This window comes from Aotus nancymaae, unplaced genomic scaffold (genome assembly GCF_030222135.1).
Source record: "Aotus nancymaae isolate 86718 unplaced genomic scaffold, 86718_ANA_hifiasm-v0.15.2.pri h1tg000010l, whole genome shotgun sequence".
Taxonomy (NCBI): Eukaryota; Metazoa; Chordata; class Mammalia; order Primates; family Aotidae; genus Aotus; species Aotus nancymaae.
This window is the reverse complement of record NW_026988421.1, coordinates 34,168,063-34,187,661: the sequence shown is the minus strand read 5'-3', so window position 1 is coordinate 34,187,661 and position 19,599 is coordinate 34,168,063. Positions and strand designations below refer to the sequence as shown.

The 19,599-nt window shown below is 43.1% G+C and overlaps 1 protein-coding gene across 1 annotated transcript; it reads right to left on the bottom strand.

The window, feature by feature from the left end:
• Nucleotides 1-1,923: 1,923 nt before the first annotated feature.
• Nucleotides 1,924-17,829, bottom strand: OPALIN (oligodendrocytic myelin paranodal and inner loop protein). Its single transcript, XM_012439603.2, has 6 exons — nt 17,488-17,829; nt 13,553-13,588; nt 10,001-10,033; nt 8,498-8,617; nt 6,861-6,917; nt 1,924-4,798 (listed from the first exon to the last, which is right to left on the bottom strand). Exons 1-6 carry the CDS (start codon nt 17,488-17,490, stop codon nt 4,622-4,624), a joined length of 426 nt encoding a protein of 141 aa, XP_012295026.1. The 5' UTR covers nt 17,491-17,829; the 3' UTR covers nt 1,924-4,621.
• Nucleotides 17,830-19,599: the final 1,770 nt, after the last annotated feature.

The following is a 19,599-nucleotide window of genomic DNA, read 5'->3' as shown; positions in this document are numbered from 1 at the left end:
TGGCTATTTGGGAAAAGGCACTGTTTCTGGCCTCCTACTGGGAGGCCTGGCCCTTTAGAGCTTAGGGTATTGTCCTCTCTAAATCCTTGTGTGTGGTTCTTTCTCCAGCCTTGGGTAGTTTCCTCACATGCATGTGCTGATCAACAGAATAATCACGAGGGCTCCTCTGTCTCTGTGCAACTCTCTCTCCAGTACTCTGCCCTGCAAAGTCTGTTCACCTTGGCCTCCATGGACTTCCAGCTCTCTCTCATTAACAGCATGTACAAAGGCCATGTGGTACAAGGACCATGGTGTCACAGAAAAGGCCCACATGGCAGGAGGGCCATGGCGTAAAATGAGCAGAAAGAAAGCTCTTGCAGCTGGAGGTTCCCACGTGGTTGAGTTGCAGAGAGAAAGCTTGTGTTTGTGGACAGACCATGGCATCTGAAGGGCAGAGAGGAGACCTAACTGATTGAGGCAGAGAAACTCGAAGGGGCGGGACACAAGACTGGGCTTTCCGAAGATCTCAGAAGAAAGACCCCAGTCCTTACCTTGGCCTTCATAAGTGGGTAATCCCTGGCCAGGCGAGTCAACAGTAATTACTGTTTGACTCTTCTTGAGAAAATCAGTCACATTTATGGTGGAATTTGGCCAACAAGGTTTGTTCTCGCTCACAATCAAATCTTTTAATTCATTTTAGCCTGGAAATGAAAGTCTATGATAAATTGATTCTCTGTCATTACAAAGCAGATTTTAAGCCCCAGGTCATACTCAGCCTGTCCTCCAGAGGCCCCCATCAATTTTAGAAATAGTTCTGCAGCCTACTAGACAGACTCAGCCAACAAAATGTTCCCCAGTCTCACCTGTCCGGTTTTAGTACTTTTACACTCCTTCAGGCAGCCTCTCTATAGGATGGAGGAGAGAGGGTTTTTCTGAGTTTCACTTGGAGCTACAGCACTTTAATGTGTGCCCTGACATAATCAGACTTTTCACCCATTTGGAATTGTCAGAGGTTTGAAGTGCTGTGCCCATTTCTTCTTCTGCTCTAACTTCAGGTAAAGGAAGAAGGAGAGTGTAGATTCTTATCTCATTTGAGCCCGAAAGACATAGTTTTATGTCTTTGAGCTTAGAGGCAAAGCACCTGTATAAAACCTTTCCTGATATTACTTCCTTAGATGGAGATTCACATTCATTTGTGTAGAGAGACATTTCTGCAAACACCCAGTTGCCTTAGTATTTTCATTATGCCCCCAACATTGTCTTAGGACCTGGCAGATTGTCCGACATTGGGAGGAAACCAGTGCACATTTGTTAAATCAGGTCATGCATTAAGCAATAATTATCATCAAGATGGTGGGAGTGCAAAGATTATGTGACTTTACAATCTTTCAAAAATAAGTTATCACTTTTTTGTCTTTAACATCACGATGTTGCAGGGAGAAATGCCTTAAGCAAAACTAATAATTGTTATTTCTTGGCAAAATAAGAAGTATCTCTCTCCACCAGCAAGGTCAGGAACTGAGAAGAATCGTAGAGGGTATAGACGGCTGTGCTGGTGGGAGTGAGGAACAGGCAGGCAGAAGGAGTGCTTTGCAGGGTTTGGGGAAAAATCAAAGTAGAATGTTTGGACTGGATGGATGTAACTTTAGAGACAAACCAATTCAAACACTAGATGATACAGGAGGAAATGAGACCCGCACACATTGTGCAACCTGCCTGAGGTCACCCTTAGCATAGCAGCGGCCCTGGGTTGGGGAAGTGGAGCTTCTGACTTTGGGTCTCATCATTTTGCTTACTACACGGGACTGCCCTCCATGAAAGACCAAACGTCCTCTAGCCTGGCAGAGAAAGTGCCAATATCAGGAATATCCCTGGGATAATCTTGGTTCCAAGGACAGTGCCAGTGCTCTATAATATAGGCAAAGAAAAGCCACAAACATTTTGTAGGTTCATTAAAGTGGCCATTTTACTTTCACTTCATCCCAACATATGTTCTTGTGTATTACAGCAGAAATGACAGAAATGCTGACCCTTTCTAGTTTAATAGAAACAATTTTTAAATAAAGATTTTAAGCCATGAATTATAAGCAGAATTAAAATAAGTGATCCAAAATACAAGTCATCCCTCACTTTGTAGCTACATGGCTTGTTCACATGCATATTTCAATCCAGCTTCACAAGCACCCCATGAGCGAGGAGGATAACTGCTGTCTCCACTTTACAAGTACAGAACAGAGGCTCTGGATGATCAACGATCGGCCTAGGGCTGACACCTATGAATATCAAAGCCAAGACCACAGCGGAGTTCTCAGTTAATCCAAGGTCTTTCATGACAGGTTAAGAGAAGTAGAAGCACCAAGATTACTGGACACGTCTGTTTAAAAATGGCTAAGTCTGCTTGTTTAGGGTAGCTAGATCCAGAGGACGTGGCACAAAACTGGGTTTCAAAAGGGGCTTTGAAGAGCAGGTTGGCATGTGGCAGAGACTGGGTTTATAGAACATGGTCTTGGTTATTCAGGGAAGAGGGCCATGTTTCTGGACAATCAGAGCCCTGTGTGAGAAAGGAATATTTTCTAGGATATCTGTGTGGCTCATGATGCTGGTGGATGAACCTAAGATGCCCTGGACCCAGGCTTTCCCACTGGGAGGCCTGGCCGGCTAGAGGGCAATGGCTATACATATGGGAACCAGGCTGCCTGGAAGCCTCCTCATGGGATTGAAAGTGAAAGCCTGTCCCAAGCTGGCTGGATGGCAGGCATGTTTCTCCTTAGCCCATTTCTGTGATCCTGTCTCTATCCACTTGGGTCCTCTTGATTTCTCTTTCTGCCAAACAGCTTTTCCCCATGATAGTTCAAGGACTTGGGCCTTGTCTCCATTCCCCCAGAATAGATACAGCTCTTGTTTCTAATAATCTCTTGGAGAAACTCTTGCTGCCTTTCTTCTCCCATCTTTACTTTCAACACACACACACAGAGTCCATTGCAGAACTGCTCTCCTTAAATATGCTCTGATTACAGACACAAGTAGGAGCAATGAATGATGTGTCTCCTAGGCCAGGTGGGTGGTAGGGTATCTGACACATGCTAGAAGGAAGTCTGCCCAAAGTCACAAAGGAAGTGAAATTCGTATTGAGAGCAGAAGAAGAGTACAGAAAAACAAAACAAACAAACAAAAAGCCTTGCAAGGGATTGGAAAATGGGAAGAAGAGTTAGTGGGTAAGAGAAAGCTGAAGGGTGGCCTATCCTGGAGTCATCCACACAAAATAGGGCAACCTGGTTATAGTTGGCCCAATAGGCTCAATGGGCCAACATCACTTGAGACGGCTTCTCTTTTTCCATTTGCCCTCCTTGGAGAGAGTCCTCAGCAAGCTGAAGTGGCCATGCTATGCATGGGCTTAAGGGTCTTGTTTAATCTGAATCCTTTAAAAAAATAAAATAAACCATAACTTTAACAACTATCCTTAAAGAATAAAAGTTAAAGTTATTTGAGGAACTGCCATCAGAGCTATCATAATGTCTTACTTCAAAAATTAAGCAAAATGCTTTATTGTAAAGAAAAGTTGTTGTTTTAATATGAAACATGAATTTCCATCAACATTAACATCTTTAAGGTTAAATGTAAAACCACCAGTCTCTCTATTTGGAATTTGGAACTTGTAAGAACCTGGCTTTTCCTGATTCATATGAGGACGGGATCACACGTAGACTGGAAGATTCACATACTACCAGCAACACCTAAGATCATCTTTAGATAACAATTTGGATTACAGGCCACGGAGAAAGTTTGCCCTAACTGTCCCCTCGTGTGACCCTGTGACTATGGGGAACAGATGCTGGCGATTAGCTATTTTAACAGGCAAGCAATATGGGAAGAGGTAGGAGGAAGGAAGTAGAGAGAGAGAACTAACACTTTGACTGGCAACTAAGTAGCAGACACTTCCCTTTATTTCTTATTTAATCTTTTCAATTATGACATGAGGCAAATAATATTTCCCGTCCTTTAAAAAAGCAAAAACTGAGGCTTAGAAATGTTTAATGACTTCTCCAAAGTCATACAGCTGCTCAGTGGTAGGTCTGACGTAAGAGTCCATATTCTTTCCACGCTATATGACTTGACTAAGCCATGTGCTTCCCTGTGATCAAGGAATGTGTGGCTCCACATGATTTCTACCCTGAGATATTCAGAAACAAGTAACTGCTTCCTCTCACACATCCTGCATAAGTTTCATTTATATCCCAACTTGCACCAGGCTGACCTTAGCAACACTTCCATGGAAGTCAGGTCTGATGGCTTTTTTGAGAAAAAGGATATGGGGGAAAAAAAAAAAAAAAAAAAAGATGAGAAAGCAAGACACTCAGAAACCAAGCCCCTTTCCCAAATGACAAAGAAAAGCAGATTCCCAGTGGGAGCAGGAACAGGACCTAAGGACTCCATCTTGTGAGTCACATGTACTAACTAAACCACAAGATCTGAGAGTTGGAATTAACCATATTCGGGATGTCTCCTAAAGAGACAAATCAACCCCAAAGTGTTCCAGATCTGTAAATGAAATTTGGATTGGTGAAGAAGCAGTGTGGCATCTCTCCTCTCCAGGACTCTCCACCCTGTTCCGGTGCCAGGTCTGCTCCTTGACTGAGCTGCCTCATTCCAGGCTCAGTCTGGGCACAAGCCACCACAGTCCCCTCCGTCTTTCCATTTCTATTGTAGGACGGTAAGGGTCACGCGCAGGTTCCTCACTTCCTGCTACAGTCTTCACATATATGTGGGCTTCTTGTGCTCCCATGGTATTCTTCTCATGTGTGGGTGATCTTCTAGGATTCTTAAGGAAACAAATAGATTTTTTTAAAACTACAGCAGGTAACTCTTCCATACAAGATGAACTAACGGCAACCACATTTACCCTCCCACCTGAAACAACCAAAACAAGACAAAACATTTGAAGCAATAGTTGTCAAGACACTAGACAACAGGCAAGGAAGGACAATGGTCCTTGAGAGACAGAAAACAAATGAGGAGAGACCCACAATTGCCTGATCTTACTGCCTTGGGAGAGCTTTCAGGCCACTCAACTATCTTTTGTTTATTGTTAACAAATTATCTCCTTGTTTGTCTTTTAGCTTTTAATTTATTTGTGTACTTATATTTAAAGTGAGTTTTCTAGGCATCATATGGTTGGATCTTGTTTTCATAGTAAATCTGAATGTTTCTTTCTGTTAATTTGGGTATCGATACAATTTACATTTAATGTGATCATTGATATGGTTGGGTTTATATCTACTATCTTGCTATTTGCTTTCTGTTTGTTCTACCTTTCTGTTCATTGTTTCTTTTTTTTTTTTTGAGACGGAGTTTCACTCTTGTTACCCAGGATGGAGTGCAATGGCTCACCGCAACCTCTGCCTCCTGGGTTCAGGCAATTCTCCTGCCTCAGCCTCCTGAGTAGCTGGGATTACAGGCATGCGCCACCATGCCCAGCTGATTTTTTGTATTTTTAGTAGAGACGGGGTTTCAGCATGTTGACCAGGATGGTCTCGATCTCTTGACCTCATGATCCACCCGCCTTGGCCTCCCAAAGTGCTGGGATTACAGGCGTGAGCCACCGTGCCCGGCCCTCATTGTTTCTTTTTAACTTTTTCTACTTTATTTCATATAGATTTTAGAAGGACCTCATTAAGTTCCATGAAAAAAATTGATTGGAATTTATATTGGAATACATTTGCTATATAAATCAATGGTGTTTGACATCGTTATGTTTTTAAGGCTTTCTAACCAGGAACATGGTATATAACCCCCTTTATTTAGGTATTATTTAATGAATTTTTTTAACCAAAGTTTTATTATTTTCCATAAATATATTACATATTTTTGTTAGATTTATTCCTCAGCATTCTACATATTTTTATTATCAATTACCATCACAAATGGTAATTTTTAAAATCACTTTTTCTAACTGTTGTTGTTGTTGAAAGTGTAAATTACTTTTGTATGTTGACTTTTGTATCCAGTAAACTGATTAAAATTTCTTGTTAATTCAAATAATTTTTTTTTTGAGACAGAGTCTCACTCTTGTCACCAAGAGTGCAATGGGTACTTTGCACTCTTGTCACCAAGAGTGATCTCGGCTCATTGCAACCTCCCCCTCCTGGGTTTGAATGATTCTTTTGCCTCAGCCTCCCAAGTAGCTGGGATTACATGCACCTGCTACCACATCCAGCTAATTTTTTGTATTTTTAGTAGACATAGGGTTTCACCATGTTGGCCAGACTGGTCTCGAACTCCTGACCTCAGATGATCCACCTACCTTAGCCTCCCAAAGTGCTAGGATTACAGGCATGAGCCACCATGCCCGGACTATACTTTCTAATTTTTTTTAATCCTACTTCATTGACTAGGATCTGAAGTACAATATTGAATAGAAATGGTGTTAGTGAACATGCTTGTTTTATTTCTAATCTAGAGAGAATGCTTTCAACATTTTTACTGTTAGGTATGATGTTTGCTGTAATTTTTTTTAAAAGATATCTTCTTCAAGTCAAGGAAGTTCCCATTTTATTTTTAGTTTGCTGAGAGCTCATATCACAAGTGACTGTTGAATTTTTTTGAGCTCTCTTCTCCTATTGAGATGGTCACTTGAGTTTTCCATCTTAATTTGTCAGTAAAATAAATTATATTAAATGGATTTTCTAATATTAAGTGAAGCTTGAATTTCTGTTGAGTCAATAAAAATGCACTGAGAACCTCCTTTGTGCTTGAGCTTCCTTTCAGTCGTCTCCTTTCCACAGGTGCTCACACTGTGCTTCTTTTGTACCTGAAAGGCTTTAAAACATGTAGTTTGTTTACTGTGTGAACGGTATACGGAGATTATAACCAAGGGTTCTTACCTCAGACATCTTGGGATTGTCATCAATTTCTGAAATTTCACATGGTCTGTCACTTTCCTGAATTGGTAGAAAAGAGAAAAAAGAGAGAGAGAGAAAGAAAGACAAAGAAGTGAAGGGTCATAGCATTTGACCATAACTATGATTAAAATCAGTGGTTCTTAAATCTGAGTGTACATTAGAACAAACAAAACAAACACAGAAGCATCTAATAACATCCCCCCTCAAACCAAAACAAAACCAAAAAATATCATTGTGATTTATCCAAAAATAAATGACAGTAGAGATGAAACAATATTGGCCATGAGTTAATAATTGAGTTCATTATACTATCCTCTCTACTTTAGTATATGATGTTTGAAATTATAATTAAAAAGTTGTTTTTGTTTTATCAAGATCAGTGCCACAGCTTTGTTATCCAGAAATTCTGATTTAATTGCCTTTGGTGATTGGAAATTTTGAGCCTCCTAAATAATTTTACAGTATACTAAAGGTTGAGAAACTATTACTTAAACCACACCACCACTAACCACAGTACTTCTTAATGTGCTTAAAATTTACAGCTTGTCAACACATTTTTACATGTAAAGATGTTCATCATCCATTATCTCATTTCATCCTTATAACTTTCCCTGCCTCCTAAAAGTAGGGAGCGCAGTTTCTATGACTCCTGTTTTGGAGTTGAACTAACCAAGACATATAAAATGTTAAGTCACTTGTCCAGGATCATATAAACCATAAAGTGGCAGAGCCAGGTTTGGAACCTCAATTTTCCATCTCTTCATTAACATACAATGAGATATATGATAACAACCGTGAATGTCAATAAATAGAGAATGGAATTAGAACCCAGAGAATGGAATTAGGACCCATGGTTGTGTCACAGCCATGGAGCCTTGTTGGATAGGGGTCTGGGTAGCCTTTGAATTCTGAGCACAGTCCCCAGAACAGTCTGGCATTAGTTGGGGGTGGATTGGATGGTGGGGGGGATATAGATTCTCTCATGAGTTATACATGTTCAGATGTGTGAAAAAGGCAAAGATAGATAGAGCCACTTCTGGATACATCCCTACCCCTCTTCGTCTCCCATCTTTCCTTTTTTTAAAAAAATTAATGAATGAATGAAATATATTTATTTTTTTAGTAGAGACGGGGTTTCACTATGTTGGCCAGGCTTATCTTGAACTGCTGACCTCAAGTGATCCGCCGGACTCGGCCTCCCAAAGTGCTGGGATTACGGGTGTGAGCCACCGCGCCTGACCCTATCTTTCCTAATGTTATCTCCGTCCTCTCTTTGTGAAGCGTGTGCACTTTTGTTTCTCAACTTTAGAAAGCACATCCACTGTACAGACATGTGTTTGCCATGGCAACAGACATCTCTCTCCACTGCCACTTTTTGTTAACCCAAATACCATCCTTGCCAGGCATTCCTCAGCTAACCTGAAGGTTTTATGACAAATCAGCTCTGTCTGGTGCCTGATGTCATGTCTGCAATGGAAATTATGGCCCAGAGACTTCCACCATCCTGTCCTTGGGAAATAGACATGGGCCTTGAATGCTGAGACCCTTAGTCCAAAAGCCAGTTCACTGAAATGCTGATAATTTCCTACACATCTGGACCCAAAGAAGCTGATAATCACCTCCATATCCTCAATGCTGCTTCTTCTTCGGTGAATCAAAGTAAGTAGTAAAGCCACCAGCAGGGCTGTGGCCACCAGGGATGGGATGCCTGCTGCTAATCCAAGAGAGGGCCCGCAGTCCTGGCACAGAATGAAAAGCACAGGGTCAGGGGAAGCTCAGAGTCTTCAAGATAAAGGAAACATTCAATAGATTAAAAATAAAACAAAAAAACCCTGCATGAATCATAAACGTCACATACAAAATCAAAAAGGTAATGATATACTGTGCAAAAATGTTTGTAACATACGTAATAAATGACTTACTTTCATAGGACTTAATTTACAGTTTAAATCTCTTGGAAAGGGTGATGATCAAGTTGAAAAATGGGCAAAGGATATGAACAAGTATTCTCTAAAACAGAAATACAAATGTCTCCTCAACATAGGAAAAGCTGAGATACAATTCAGAGCAACAATTATATGCCATTTGCACCTGTTTGGCTAAAAATAAAAGCTTCTGTTATATATCACACTCTTTTTTTTTTTTGAGATGGAATTTTGCTCTGTTGTCCAGGCTAGAGTGTAAATGGCACAGTCCCGGCTCACTGCAACATCCACCACCCAGATTCAAAATATTCTCCTGCCTCTGCCTCCCGAGTAGCTGGAACTACAGGCACATGCCACCACACCTGGCTAATGTTTGAATTTTTAGTAGAGATGGGGTTTCACTGTGTTGACCAGGCTGGTCTCTAACTCCTGACCTCGTGATCCGCTCGCCTCAGCCTCTCAAAGTGCTGGGATTACAGGTATGAGCCACCACGCTTGACCATACCACATTATTTTAATATGAATTTTTAAAGATGTATTTGCACTAAATGCATTAAGCAATTAATTTTCAAATTCCCATTTTGCTTTGATCGTAATGGAAATAGTCATGCTTTTAGTTATATAAGTTTTCAGATTTGCAGACTATCTGAAAATATTGAAATAATCTGCGGAATCCCTTTAAAAGTGCAACTTTTATTTAATAATGAATTCCCCTTCATTTTTGGGGTATTTGATTTTATTGAAGAATAATAGAAGTATATGAATCATAAATATGTAAGTTGATGACTTTTCATGGGAGGGATATACCCATAAAACCAACACCCAGATCAAGAAACAGAACATTATCAGCATCCTAGGAGCCCCCTCAAATCCTTTCCAGTCTCCTTGTGCATGACCACTGTTCTGAAACCTATCTCTGTAGAGTAGTTTTGTCTGTTTTTCAGCATGATATAGATGCAAATATAAAGTGTGCACTCTTTTGGGTCTGGCTTCTTTTACTCAACACTTTGTGAAATGCATCTGTGATTTTACATGTTCTCCCTCACTTTTGAGCTGAGAGGGTCAAGAATAATTGTTGAGCCAGGTTCTATGCTTAGTGACAGTTCATCTATCAAAATTTAAAGCTCAAAACAAATGCACAAGATGGATGGAGCATAATTATCATCCCAATTTTATAGATTTAAGTGATATAGTTACCGTTTCTTTCCCACCTGTAACAGGAGAGGAAGTCTGTATGGAAAGAGAACATACATTGTAAAAGAACAAAAAGTCTATAGAATACACATTATACAAGACAACCTGCCAAAGGTTAGGCTATAAGGCCTAGAGTTTAATCCCTTTGCTAAACTTTCTGTTAACAACTACCAAACAGAACCTAACTTGATTGCTTCCCAGGTAAGAATTGCAATAAGATTTGGCTACAAGGAGAAAAGAATCAGGAAGTTCAGGCAATGTCTTCATTACTCACCCTGTGGATGTGCCATGACACATTTTACAACTCAAAAGGGCTTCCTCCTTCCCTAGTCAGCACACCTAGCACACTTTGGGCCTACTTGTTCCCATTGCTAGAAGGGAAACACATAAATAATGGTGGAAGCAAAGCTCTTCAAGGAAGTTTTTCTTGTTTTCAAATAAGTATGTGATGAAGCAAATAGCGGAAGTTGTCAAGTATCCATGCTTCTGGGGATAATTCCACGTGAAATGAATGCATTACATGTTTCTGGTCCACCTCTTAAGCAGGGTTATTGGATTTCATTCATTTATAAGTTATTTCAGGCAAGAGTTTACCTTGATTAAGAAATCTAAAGGAACAAATTCTACAAGAGAAACTATGTAAATGACACTAAGTGGTATTCTGTGGGATTAAAAGCACAGGTCCTGGACTCATACTGCCTGCCATAGATCAGCCATTTCTCCACTCACAAGCTAAGGAGCTGCGTGTCTTATCTACACAATGCGGATAGTAGTACCTGCCTCTAGGGTTGTTAGGAAGATCGAATGAGCAGCAGAAGTATGAACGCTTGTCATCCGTTTAAATTTTACAAAGCTCTGTTCAAGCCTGTTATTTATTTAATACTCTCAGCAATCTCATTGAGTATATTGGAGTCCTGGGGCTTGGACTTTTGACAATTATTATCTCCATTTTACAAAAAAATGTAATGGATCTCAGAGAAGTTATGGGACTTACTCAAGGTTTCAGAGATACTCACAACTCTAATCTGAACTTGGGTGTTTGACTTCCAAGCCTACACCTCTTTACCAGAAAGCTCCCATCGAAAGAAGGATTTGAAGACCAAGCACTGACACTTGTACTTAAATGGTTGTACTTTGACCTAATCACAGTCTCCCTCCCCCGCACCCCCACATCACTTTCATCCTGCATTTCCCTATGGTGTTCTGTTTCTAAGGGTAGTAGGAAGAATCAGCCCTCGTTTCAGGTAAGGCTTCCTGTCTTCAGAGTATAGAAATATACTTCGGGTGGCTTTGACCAAAATAAAAGGAAGGTGTTAACTCTAAGAACACGGAGTGCCCCATGGAGCCCAAGGACAGATGGGAAGCTGGTTTCTCCGGGGACTGGAGCTGGGAGCGGGGAACTCGTGAGAACTGAAGACACCCTCATTTCTCCTTCACTCCAGAGCAGCATGACTCTGCTGGTAGTCTTCTCCGATGTTTGCTTCCTCTCTTTCTCTCCAGATGGATTTTTCTGCCCTCATAAACTTCTGCTAATTGTACCAGCTAATGCCATGGAGTACTTAGGGTGTGCCACGCTGTTCGAGAATTTTTCCCATATTGACTTATTTAATCTATACAACTGCCAGTGAACAGTAATGGGACTATGATGATCTCATTTTACAGATGAGAGGAGCAAGGCACAGAGAAGTGAAGTAACTTGTGTAAGGTCACACAGCCTTAGGTGGTGGCCCCCAGGCAGTCTGGCTCTGGGATCCATGCTGTTAACCACTGTGTTACATGGCCCCCATGGCCTAATGCAGTGTCTCAACCCTGTTTTTCATACTTGACAGTTAAGTATGGACTGAACTGACAAATTGACTGAACTTGACATTTCAGTCTTCAGCAGGGACTGACGAGCAGGGAGTCCTGTTCCAAACTCCCTGCAGAGAGGGCTCCAGGTGCCCACTTCTGTCTCACTTCCCAGGGCACTGGTATTCCAGGCTACTCAGCTGCACTGATGTGGAAGGGTTATGCGGTAGAAACGTAACTTCCAGGCAGGATGACCTACCATCCCCATTGTCCAGAGAGGCTGCCCAGGAGGCAGGACTTTCGGTGCTAAAAACAGACAATACCAGGCAAAGCAAAATGGTTGGTTGCTCTACATGGTTTCAAAGGGGTGAAGAGAAATGAGCTGTTAATCAAGAAAGTACTCCAGAGAAATGTACTCCAGTACTCAGTTCTCAGAGAAATGAGCTGGTAACCAAGGAAGTACTCCAAAGGGTGATGACTGGCCCCATAAGGGCCCTTTTCCACCCCACTCACCCCTACTTCCCAAGAAATGGCCTCTTGCTTCTCTGCATTCTCTTGATGTGATAGGCCAAGCTGGGATAACACCGAACCTAGGGTCTCTATGGACCTGCTGGGTTCCAGCAGCCAGGGGAAAGTCCCAGCAGTGATTGAAGGAAAAGGTTTTGACAGGAAAGAGGGGAAGAATCAGAGAATCTGCCTGAAGTCAACAGGCAGAGGCTGAAGCAGGGAAGCAGAGCAAGTTGGAGAGGTTCAGAAGTGCCCCCGACCAGAGGCTGGAGCAGGTGCCAGGGTTTTCAGTTCACAGATGTCTGGGCAGACAGTGGTGGGCACTACAATCCAGCAATAAGTCACAAGGTTCTAACTTTATGCTACTCTCTAGATCTATGTCCCCATGTTGCAGTAAAATGAACACTGGCTTAGGAATCCTCTTACTACTAAGATTCAGTTTATTCTCTTTAAATAACCATATAACTTATCAGAAAAATGTGTCACAGCCAAGCCCACTAAAAAAGTGAAGGAGAAAAATGCCTTGCTCAACCATAGCAGCACTACCGATCAGATAACAACCCTGGCTGTTAGTGTTATCTATATGCAATGTGCAAACAAGATGGAGGATCAACTGTGGATTGAAACTACCACCCACAACTGAAAACCGCAATTCTGACTTGCAACTGAATGCCATAATCGAGAGCCATAAAATGTTCCCTCTTGTTGACCCAATCATTCCCCTTTTAGAATACGTACAAGGAAATTATCTTAAATGCAGATAAAGATTATCTATAATGCCATGTATCACAAAGTTATTCCTAATGATAATCAATTAAAGAAATAATTAACTTGAAGAAATAATTATGCAAGCATAATAGATCACATGATTATGTGATCAACCATATAACCGTTATGGTTATAAAGACTAGTGGAAGATATTTGGATATAAAATTATATGTAGAGTAAGAAAAGAGTCGGGTAAAGGCAACAGAAGTCAAAATCTATGTAAAGCCAAACAGGACAGGAAGGGGTTACACTAGTTTTCTGCGGATGAGTTTAGGTGTTTTGTTGTCGTTCTCCTATTTTCCTTTTCAACATGTGTATAAGTTTTACAATGGAAATAAACTTTCTCAGCATCTCTCAACTATTCCTGAGTGCGTTTGGAAAGTCTGTGTAACTCATCACCGTGTGTGAGGTTTATGTGCATACTGGAGGTCTTCTGTAAATTCTGCACTGGCCTTCGCTGCCTTGCCTGGTGAATGGGGCCGTTATACTTACTGTGTTCGCCGGCAGGGTGAAGTTCAGTGAAAAACCCTGCAAGATAGAAGGAAACATTAAAGCTCCTGGGGACAGTCGGTAAGCTCCAAAGTCACTGACCCTGGTGGATTCCGAGAGGTCATGATCCTATAGATTCAGCCAGCACCCATCTTCATGCCCAGCCTTGGCCCCAAAAGGAGGAGGGGAGGAAAGAAGCCTGTAGTGAGTTCCTCCCTCAGCATCAAGTCAGCCTTGCCACCCCAATTCCCAAACCAGGTCCACAACCACCACCAGATGAAGAGGCAGCCTGCAAGACTATTGCCTGAGGGGTCCCATTCGCAAGGGCAGCAAAAATGTTACTAGAAATTCAGCAAAATGCTAAAATTATGTTTATTCCCCTAGAACTCCTTTGAGAGAGAAAAATGGTGAATTTAGAAGTACATTGGGGCTGGGCGCAGTGGCTTATGCCTGTCATCCCAGCACTTTGGGAGGCCAAGGTGGTTGGATTACCTGAGGTCAGGAGTTTGAGAACAGCCTGGCTAACATGGTGAAACCCTGTCTCTAATGCAAAAATTAACTGGGCATAGTGGTGCATGCCTGTAATTCCAGCTACTCAGAAGGCTGAGGCAGGATAATCACTTGAACCCAGGAGACGGAGGTTTCAGTAAGCCAAGTCTACTGCCCTCCAGCCTGGCCAACAAAGCGATAATCTGTCTCACTAAAAAAAAAAAAAAGAAGTATTTTGTGTTTTCTCCTTGGAGTAGAAGGTAAGACCCCCACCAAAGGGCATGGTCTAACAGTAACACCTGATCCTTACCTGGGAAAGGCAAGACTTCTGTTTTTACTGTGTCTGAGGCAGAGGTTCTAGGCTGCTGGAGCTGAAGTGGCCAGAAGTACAGAGGAGCAGCGAACCCTTCTCTTTCCTCCCCTCACTCAGTAGCTGGTCTCACCTCTCCCGCAAATATGGAGTCCAAATGCAAAGATCGTGGTCTCAGTGGAGCACCAGGTAGCCTGCCCAGGGCCTCAGGTGGCTCCCTTCTCCTCCCTGTCCCCAGCCCTTGTTACTCCAGCCTTTCCAGGCTGCTCTCCACCAAGTCCCTTCCCTACCTGGTTTGGAAGGATGGGTGGACCTGCTCTGACCCGGTGACACCTTTTCCCCTTTCCCTGGGTAGAAGTGTTCTTGTTCCCACTTTCTGGACTCTCAGCCCCTTGGTCCAGTCACCTTGGATTAATGCCTCCTGGCTGGGTCCTCCTTCAACCTCGGTCTCCCTGATCCCCAGAGATTCCCCTGGGCTTGGCCTACGCTATAGCTCCCCATCTTCCCAGCCTCCCAAGACCAGGTACTGTCATTCTAGAAACAATGCATTTGCTAAGTTTTTAAAAGTAAATGTTATCCAACAGTAGGAATGTTGTGAAGCATTGAAGAATCCAAAAGAATCATGTTTCACACCTGAATTATCTGAAAGATCATCTCCCTCAAAACCCTCCTTTTACAGCAGAGGAAATCGAAATCCAAGAACTCATCAAAAATCACCTTATGGACAAATGAGAACAGCTAGAGCTTATGTCTCAAAACCGACCAATGGGCTACGTCTATGTGATTCAACCCCAACCCGAAAGATGGTAACAGAGGAGCTTGTCCCAATATGAGCAAACTGATGAAATGCCTATTTCAGCTAACTTACTGATGCGTTAGAATTCAGATGGGTTAATGAACAAGAAAATCTTTTGTGAACCAAAAGCGTTTTAAGTACCTAGAAGGTGTAAGTCTCCTTAGCTTTTGCCCCAAAGATTATGTCCTTCAATTAAGGTGGCCCTGCTCAGCTAGCATGCTTCAGTGGTGACTCTGCCCACTTCTCTGCCTCTTGGCAATAGGACAACCACATTTTATAGAGAATAAACCAAGCCTAAAGAATTTGAACAGGTTTCCCAAGTCCAAACAACTACTTAGCTGACACGAGAACATGAGTGTTCTGGTGACAACCTCTTTCCACCACTCTGCAAGGATTCCAAGTAACTCCGAACGTCCCTGTGGATGAATCAGAACACCCAGGCTCACAGCACTGTGCACCTCTGCTTCTGGGATGATGTTGGAACACAGGGACATCTGGGCCTCTTAGGTCAAGGTCCACTTGCTCAAGGAACCTAACCACTGCCCTGCATGCTAGCACCAAACCAACAGGTGTGGCAAGGACAGTTGATGGTCACTGCACTGAATGCAGCTGCCCAGAGCCTTATCTCATCAGTGGGCACTGGGCCCTGATGTCAGCAGCCCCAAGACAAAGCTTCCTTTGGGAGGACATCAGAAGAGGGGGTGCAGCAACAAGTGGGCCATTGCATGCGTTGTTTATCAACATTTGGATGACGGAGATTTGGGCCAATTTTAGAAAGACACTCATATTTTGTAGAAACACAGTACAGTGCTCTCATGGAGAGAGAAACATCGCACAAATTGGGGTGGAGAAGAATCTGATGCAGTGCCCTTCAGAGACACAGCTGAGTCGGGTGAGGCAACCCTGGGCTTGGAGCCACCCGATCTAAATTCGAGTCCAGATTTAGCTACTTAGGAGCTGCGTAGTCTTGGATAAGTCACTCAAACTCTCTGGTCTCCATTTCCTCATAACAAATCTATTCTCCCAGGCTCAGGCTTCCCATTCTCAAAATGGGATACTATTAACTTGTCTTGCCCACTTGTAATGCCATCTGTGGCAGCTCCTTTCTCCCAAACTGTAAAACACCCTATGTGTTTTAGGGATCACGTGGTAGCATATTCTTGATGGCCTGGTCAGCACAGAGCAAGGAATAGGAAAGTTCTTGTGGGATGGAATTGCAAGTACGAGTTAGCAATAGTCAAAGTACTAGAATTTGATACAATGCACTTATCGCTTATTGCTAGTCTGAGCACTATGCAATATCTACACAATGATTCTGAAGGCACTTTGGGATCTCAGTAGCTGAAGGTCCTTCATTATAAGTTTGCAGTTTGTGAGAGGAAGGAGGAGGAGGAACCGACAGGATAAAAACTTACCGCTGTTGAGGGTGTGCAGGTTTTAAGACCCTACCCTCACAACTTCCCCATGAGGGGAGCCTATTATTCCTTTATTATAGCTGTGGAAACTGAGAGCAAGATAGGCTTTTGCTCACCAGCTTATACGTGGTAGAGAACAGGTTAGATCACAGATCTTCCTAACTCCAAAGACCGAGTTCTACTCCTTTTAATAATCCTTTTGTTCGAAAAAAAAAGATTCCACAAGAAAGTGAGATGATGCAATATTTTTCTTTTTGTGTCTGGCTTATTTTGCTTAGCATAATGCCCTCCGGGTCCAAATAGGACAAACATGGCAAATGACAGGGTCTCCTCCTATTCTAAAGCGAATATTCTGTTGTATATATACATATATACCACAGTCCTTCTATCCATTCATCCATTGATGGACACCTAGGGCTGTTTCCATAATTCTTTGGTAAAGAAATCACAGAACTCTCTTCTGCTTTCTCTTCTAACTTAGCAAACTTTATTTGATTGAGTCTCAACCAAACATGTATCACAAGTAAACAAGAAAGACGGAAAGTTTCTGATCAATGATGACCATCCCTGTTATTGACAATGTAGCAAAAGCCAGATTAAACAAGTAAGATATAAAATCATTGATCAGATGCATTGATTCAACTAGAAAGTGAACATAGATGAAACATCTACTCTGTACCCTTGTATGTGGGGGTTTAAAAAGAAAACCTTAATATCAAAATGAAAGACAGACAAGATCAGCAAATATTAGGTGAGAACTTTTAAAAATGATTAGTATTTTGCATATAGGAAAATAATTTAAAATCAAGTTCCTTTACTTCAGTGTACACTTAATTGAATTAGGAGACTTGAGCTTTAGAAGCCTGGGAATTGTTTTTACAGAGAAAAATGAAAGTTTGATTGAGAAGAGATGCCAGCTCTCACTCACCATTTCTGACAGCCTCCCAAGAACCTTCTTCGTACGCTGCCCTTGGCAAGCTCCTTTCTCACTGGCGTTATTGGCTTGTGTCTTTCATTTGTAGCCACAGTTAGCTGAGAGAGCTGCGGAGGCAGGCTGAGAGGTGGCTCCTAGAGGACCCTGGCCAAGCCATTTATGGTCAGGGGAGTAGCCAAGCCCTCAGTCCATCCCTCGGGAAAGATGGGCTGCTGGTCCATGGCCACCGTGTATGGCCTGGTTCACCCATCCTCTTTGCCTTGATTTTCTGTCCTTCTTATTTTTCAGGCTGCTTTCTTGACTATACCTCCATCTCAGCAAAGAAGCCACAGCTGGCCTGAGAGCTTGGGGGCTTCTGTAGCCTGCAGCTCTTTGGAAACAATGGGTTACACAAGGCTGAGGCTGGCCACTCCATCCTCAGTTGACAGGCATCCGTGTTAACCATCCAGCAGCATGGACGTCCAGGATGCCTGGAGGAGGGGTGGGGGCCCATTCTCCTGCAGGAGTCGCACTGCTGCTGGCTCCAGTTGCTGCAAGGTGCTGCACTCACTGGACAACAAGCTCCCTGGTGTGAGTTTGACCTCACCCCCTCTCTGTTTTTGCATTTTGGGTGGGAAGCTCTCTAGACCTGGAGGAAGCCATGGACATGGGCTGCTTTGTGACTTATGATTTCTCTGTTAGGGATTTGCCTCTTTAAAATGGTGAGTGAGTTGCCAGTAAAACAACAGAATTAAATCAATAATTTGGCCATTGAAATGAAAACCACTGTGAGAGGAGCAAACAGGAGTGTAAAGAGAGAGCGACTCAAGTGACAGAGGAGAGCATTGCTTTAGATGACTCTGGGAGATGGTACTGAAGCTGTGCATGAAAGATGAGAAGCGGGCAGACACGTGAAGGGTTGAGGAAGCAGAGTCCCAGGCAGCAGCCACGGCAAATGGTAACCTCTGAAAGCTTGGTGCACTCGCAGAACCGGAAGGAGGCCGGTTGGCTGGAGCAACGTAAACCAGGGAGTGACCCCAGAAGGGGCTAAGGACGGAGTGAGTTTGAGCCCTTTTGATGTGCCATGGGAGGGCATGGTAAGATTTTCATCCTTAAAGCCTTTCCCAAGGGTTTTTCAGTGGGAGAGACGCATAATCTAATTGCTGGTGACCAAGATTGCTGGGGCTTCTCTGTGGAGCAAGGATTACAGGGGAGAGTGGAAGCAGGTGGTGGCTGGCGAGTGAAGTCCAGGTGAGCGATGAAGGTGGCTGCTGTAGGATGAGAGCAGTGAATGAGTATGTGACTTACTGCAGAGGTGGAGCCAGTGGGATCTGATGATGAAAAAAATATGGGGCAGGGGAGGGGAGAGAAGACGAGGGAAAGAGAAGAATAGAGCCAACTCCTGGGTTTGGGGCTTGACTAACAAAAATGGAGACACTATTGGCTCAGGCAGGTAATACTGGAGAAACAGATTACGCTTACACCTGGGTAGCCTAGGGGCTTTCCGAGTGGAGGTGCCAAGTAGGCAATTGGATAAAGGGAGTCTGTGCTGAAGATGTCCGTTTGGGAGAGGCCGGCCTGTGGATGAGCAGGTAGACAGGGCAGAGGGCCAGGACAGAGCCCAGGGGTTCACAGACATTTAACAGCCTGGAAGAAGTGGTGTTGCCAGCATGGAGAGTTGAGTGAGGCAGGAAAGTCAGAGAAGTTTGGGGGTCACAGGAAAGAAATTTGATTCAAGAAGGGGAGTGGATGTTGGTTAATTGTATTAGCTGCTGCTGAGCGGTAGCCTCTGAAGAGGTCAGAGGAGCCTTCTGATTCCCAGTAGGGGGGTTGCTCATGACCTTAACAAGAGCAGTTTAGTGGTACAGTGGAGACCAGATTGCCTTTAATCAGGTGGGTTTTCCATCCTGGTTGCACACCTGAATCGCCTAAGTGGTGGTCAGGGGGGATGGTTATAAAAACTCTTGATGACTGGGCCCTGCCCCCAGAGACGCCGAGTTAATTGATCAGAGTTGGGCAGGGGCATCCCCAGGGCGTGCTAACGAGCAGTCAGGGGTGACAGCTGGTGTTCTAATCTGTTCTTAGACTGTATACCCCACCCCCCAATACTATTACATGGGGGACTGG